Below are 5,762 nucleotides of genomic sequence, written 5' to 3' on the forward strand. Positions count from 1 at the left end.
TCTGGCCTCATTCTTTGCAACTTCTGTTGTACTGACTTATAATCCTGTCTTATTGGAGACGATGCACCACAATATCGGTATTTAACCCTGGCATATCTTGATAGGACCACGCAAAAATATCCTTGAACTCACGTAGCAACTCAATCAGTCATTGCCTTGTGTCTTCGGCAATATGCTTGCCAATTTTCACTTCTTTCCCTTCCTCTAGGGCTACTTTCTCTATTGCCTCCTTCTCATGTGGCATGATTTATTTCTCCTCCTGTTTTACCATCCTCAAAAGATCCAAAGACACATCACAGTCCTGGACATCCTCAAAATCCCGAAATTCTTCTAAACACATGTCTTGCTCGTAAGAGAAATCAGGATTTGATATATCAGTGCTCATGCCATTGATATCTAGGGATCTGTGAGGTATAAAGAATATACAAAGAATGAATGAATTTAAGAATGATTATTTATGTACTATGAATGAAAGAATAAGAACTGTCAAAATTTTAACGGAATTGGTTGATAAAAATGAAACAATACTCGTTGAATTGATAAAAGTTATGTTTTATTAAAAGATAACAGATGATCATAAGCCTATTTCACAAAGGTAATCCTATTACTCCTAGGCCCTAGAGTAACAAGAATGTTTCGAAAATTACTTTGAAAAATTCCTAAAGACTACAGGAAATTCCTCCACAGTCCAATTGTTCAGAGAGCTTCCTGGTTCATAAGGACGAATGCCCTCAAGGTTTCCTTGCTTCGATCCTTCGTTGTGTATAGCATTAATCTGACGACTTCCTTCTGTGAGTAACCCTCTCGATATGAAGGTTTAGGATATTGGAGGGAATGTCATCAGCTCCCACTCCATTTCTCTTCTGTTAAGGCGCGCCCTTCTTCCCTCTTGGCGCTTCTCAACTTCCTTCCTCCTTTGCTTATAGTCTGGTTTGAAGCCCAGACCAAAGCGATCTCTCTTCTCTTTAAGTTCTGGGATTTGAGTCCCTCCTTACAAGTACTTTCCTAACCCTTTTCTTGGTAAGGCTCCCTTTCCCGCCATCATTTGTAGAGCCATCCTTGTAGCTCTTGCTATCTTTGGCACTGATAGCTCACTCCCTTCTGAAATGAAGGTTGCATTTACGAATTCTAAAGAGCGAAAGAAGCACTCAATAGACTCTTTGTTCGTCTCGACATAAGGGGCCTTGCTAGTGACTGCAGCTATAATGTCCTCCTCCGTATTGATGGTTATTAACCGTCCATCGGTTACTAATTTCAATTTCTGGTACAACGACGAGGGCATCGCTCCCGCTAAGTGTATCCATGGCCTACGTAATAAGCAATTGTAGGAAGACTTGATATCCATTACCAAGAAGTCTACTTCATACAAGTTCAGCCCAATTTCTAAGGGAATGTCAATTCTTCCTATCACCTTCCTTTCTATACCGTCGAAGGCTCTTACCACATTTGACATGTCTTCATGTGAGAATCATCAATGGGTAATCTATTTAATGTAGACAACGGTAGAACATTCAAAGCTGATCCATTATCAACGAGCACGTTTGGAAGTGTGTACCCTTGCATCGAGTTGTGATGTGCAAGGCCTTAGTTGACCCTCTGCCCCCCGGTGGGATTTCATCGTCATTAAAGTAGATGAAATTATCAGCCCTAATGTTGTTCACCAATCGGTCCAGCTTGTTAACGGATATGTCATGGGTAACATATGTTTCATTAAGCACCTTCATCAATGCATCTCGATGCACCTTAGAACTTAGAAGTAGAGCCAATACTGATATGCGAGCTGGCTGCTTACGCAACTGCTCGACCACGCTATACTCGCTATGCTTTAGGAATTTTAGAAATTCCTTAGCCTTCTCCTCCTTTACTGGCTCTTTGATAGGCACTTCAGCCTCTTTCTCCTTCTCTGTACTAACATTCTTTATTTTTGTGGTCTCCTCTCTGACACCCACTACATCATATCGCTTCCCACTCCGTGTATGGGAACCCTCTCCTTGAGCTTCCTTAGAAGCACTTGCTATATCCTCTTTCTCCGGCATTGACACCTGGCAGTTATAATTCTAAGGTACTTTCTTGTTATCCTTATAAGGAAAAGGAAACATGTTTATGAATGATGACTTTAGGTACCGTTAGTGTCCCCACTTCATTATTTCTCAGTAGGGAAATAATGATCCTCGGCCGGCTAGTTCCCTTCTGTTCTTCCTCCAGCGCACATACTTGTTTTTCACAAGAGCTACCTTCAAAATTTTGTAGCTCTTTATTATCTATAAAGCCTTGTACCAAGGCCTTGAATTCTTCACAATTTTGAATTTTATGTCCTTTCTCATGGAACTCACCATAGTTCCTTGTTTCTCCTCTCTCGTTTTTAGAGGTTAACATACCTCTCTTCATCATCTCCTCCCAAATCACCTTCATAGGCATCCTCACCTTAGCAACATCTTTCTTCATTCCCATCTCACCGGCTTCGCCAATGGCATTCACTCCTTGATTGTTATGATTTGGCAAAGGGTTTTCAGTATTTAGGGTATTATCAAATTTCACAACCCCTATCTTGATCAACCTCTCCACGACCTTCTTGAATCCGGTACAATTTTTAATCGAGTGCCCCGATATTCCAGCGTGGTACTCGCATCTGGCGTTTGCATCATACCATTTAGGATATGGAGGCTGTAGTGGTTTCAAGTGGAAAGGAGTAATAGCCTGCGCATCGCATAAGTTTTGATAAAGCTCACGATACGTTACAGGGATAGGTGTGAATTGCATCTTCTCGTGCTTTGTGCCAGATTCCTGTCTTTGAGAACCCTGTTGCCCAACCGCAGCTACTTTGGGTTGACCAACTGTGACTGCCTTCTAGTTGAAGCTACTTGTGTTGTTCACCTCGTTATCTTTTCTCCTTAGGGCTAATCTTTTGGCCGCTTCCCCTTCAATTTTGCCACCTCTTATGGCGTTCTCAATCATCTCTCCCGCCATGACTATGTCCGCATAACTTTTGATAGTGCTTCCAATCATGTGAGTAATGAATAAAGCTTTCAGAGTGTTGATGAATAACATGGTGGTCTCCTTCTCCAGTAGTGGTGGTTGAACCTGCATTGCCACCTCTCTCCACCTCTGTGCATATTGCCTAAAATTCTCATTAGGCTTATTCTCCATGTTTTGCAGAGTGATCCTATCAGGAGTCATGTTAGTCACATGATTGTACTGCTGCATGAAGGCTTGCGCAAGATCCCTCCATGAATTTATTCTAGCCCGGCTCAACTGATTGTACCACCTGGCTGCCGTTCTGACTAAACTGTCTTGAAAACAATGGATCAACAATGATCATTGTTTCCGTACCCGGTCATCCTTCTACAGAACATCGTGATGTGGGCCTCTGGGCAAGTAGTACCATTGTACTTCTCGAACTCCGGCATCTTGAATTTGTAAGGAAGCACCAAGTCTGGGACCAAGCTTAGATCTTTGGCATAAACTCTATGATGCCCATCAGTACTCTCTAAAGCTTTAAATTTCTCCTCCAACCATCGGCAACGTTCCTCTAACTGTTTTGCAGCTTTGGCTCTCAAATCTTCTTTTTCAGCTATATCCAAGTCAGGAATGAGAGGATTGGTAGGGTTATCACCCAAATTGAATCCCGAGCCAGTTGGGTAATTCATATGGATCCCAGCATCAACCGGCCCATGTTGAGGCCTTATATTGACAGATGGTCTTTTAGGAGGTGCCTCGGTTTGTGTAGGCCCGTGGGGTGGAGTAAAGTCTGGAGGATGATCCTCTTCCTCCTCACCAGTGATTTCCATAGGGGCTTTTCCCTTATTAGTGGCCCTCAGCAACTGAGCCATCTCAGTCATCATATTCCTCTGAGCCTCTAGCATTTGCTCCCTCATGTCGTTTTGCATCTTGGCCAATTGCTCTTGCAATTGGTCCTGCATATCCTTTTGTTGCTGTTCAAACCTTTGATCCATATTCCTAGATTTTGCACGAGTTCCGTACTGATGCGTGGTTTCTAGATTTTCTTTTCTACTTCTGTGGTAATTTTAACTAATTAGGGTCTTTCTATAACTTTGAATGCAAACGATGTGATGAAATGCTATGAGATACAAATGCATGAATGCAAAAAGGACATCGATTCTGATTTAATCTCATTTTGAAAAATTTATTTAGAAAAAGAATATCTTTACATGTAAGAGGATTACAAATACGCTTTCGCCCTAATGCCCAAAGTTTTAACTCTATCTAATAAAAGGGCTAACTCTCGACCTACATCCAATGATGACTCATGCATCATACTCAATCGTCACCAGATCGCCAAGTCTCGAACGTGTTCAGCTACCTCTCAGATCTGAATTATGGCTTCTCCAATAAGGTAATCTCTATCTCTGACTTGTTCTTTTGACTGGCACAGTTCTCCCTTTAAATAATACTCTCGTGCCTCAAGCTGCTCGATAAAAAGCTTACTATCTTGCAATGTTGATTCTAACTCCTCAACTTTACCTCTTAGCTTCTTTACCTCTACCGTGGAATCAAGACTTCGTTGCAGTTGAAGGGATCGCCCAAGCTCAGTCACCTTAGTTTTTAACCCTTGATTTTCTTTCTCTAAGGTCAAACTCCGTAATTGCATCTCTTGGAACTTCCTCTCCCAATATTCGGCTTTGGACTTTTCCTCTCGAACCTCTTTCTGCAACTAATCTGAAGACCCTCCTATTCTCGCTCTCTTCAAGGATACTTATGCCATTTTGTAATGCTCCTTTAAATCATCTCGATCTTCCTCAATCTTCCTTTTCTTCCTCCTTTCTTTTTCAACATCCATCTTTTGAATGTCGACGTCTAAGCTCAAGTATATCTTTTCTTCCTCGAGCTTTGCTATCCTCTTCTCGAGCTCCAAGTTCTTTCTCTCGAACTCTTGCTTCATAATTTCTAACTCTGAAGGCGTCACTTGCAAATATTCCTCCATCGATCGAGCTCCTTCCACGCTTAGCCTAGGGATGTTATCATTAATCCTTCTACCTCTCCACTCGACGTACCCCAGAGTCGTAGCAGGGCTAATAGCTACTCCTTTTAATCGACAAGTGTTGTTGCAAGCAATATAGATCTCACTGACCTTCCTCTTGTAGTCAGCTCCTCTATACACGAACTCACTTTGAACCAACCCGTAAGTTTTCGGTATGAACTGTCTCAATCCATGTTGCCTCAACACAAGCAAAGGGGCATAACCAATGGCACCTCAAATTCCCAACAAAGGGACCCAATCAAAACTACTACATCGGTAAAGAATCTCACCAGGAATCATCCATGGAGCCCTCCACTCCACATCCTTTGACTGCAGGTTCTGAAGTAGTGCTATCCAATTTTTTTCAGGAAAACCCGACAAACCACCCTATCTATCAATCGAAAGTGACTGTAGAACCAAGCTAAAAGTAACTGAGCACAACCAACAAACCTGCCTGCACTGGCCCTCCTACATGCATTCAAGGACCTGAATGTCTCCACCAAAATCGCAGGAACAGAAGTGACCCGTTCGCTAAGTCGATGGAAGAGATCTGTGGTCGCATCGTCCACATATCCCAAGGCCCTGGGGAAAACTATCAATTCGTATAAGCTTAAGGCAAAAATGTCTACCCTCTTCGCCTCGTCTGGATGTGTCTGGATCAGATCTTTCAAAGCTCCCCACGGGATGCACTTACTCTCACCCTTTTCCTTAACTCTAGCCATGATCCACTGCTCGCTCATCCTCGTAATGGTTATCAGCTGCTTACCAAAGGTTGGGACACAAG

At 42.5% G+C, this 5,762-nt stretch overlaps 1 protein-coding gene across 1 annotated transcript; it reads right to left on the minus strand.

Moving 5' to 3' along the window:
- Window positions 1-247: 247 nt before the first annotated feature.
- LOC108468729 (uncharacterized) lies at window positions 248-3,953 on the minus strand. Its single transcript, XM_017769595.1, has 7 exons — window positions 3,383-3,953; window positions 2,875-3,290; window positions 2,125-2,799; window positions 1,866-2,042; window positions 1,250-1,307; window positions 1,002-1,101; window positions 248-404 (listed from the first exon to the last, which is right to left on the minus strand). The coding sequence occupies exons 1-7, from the start codon at window positions 3,951-3,953 to the stop codon at window positions 248-250; spliced, it is 2,154 nt and encodes a 717-aa protein (XP_017625084.1).
- Window positions 3,954-5,762: the final 1,809 nt, after the last annotated feature.

This window comes from Gossypium arboreum, chromosome 8, assembly GCF_025698485.1.
Source record: "Gossypium arboreum isolate Shixiya-1 chromosome 8, ASM2569848v2, whole genome shotgun sequence".
Lineage (NCBI taxonomy): Eukaryota > Viridiplantae > Streptophyta > Magnoliopsida > Malvales > Malvaceae > Gossypium > Gossypium arboreum.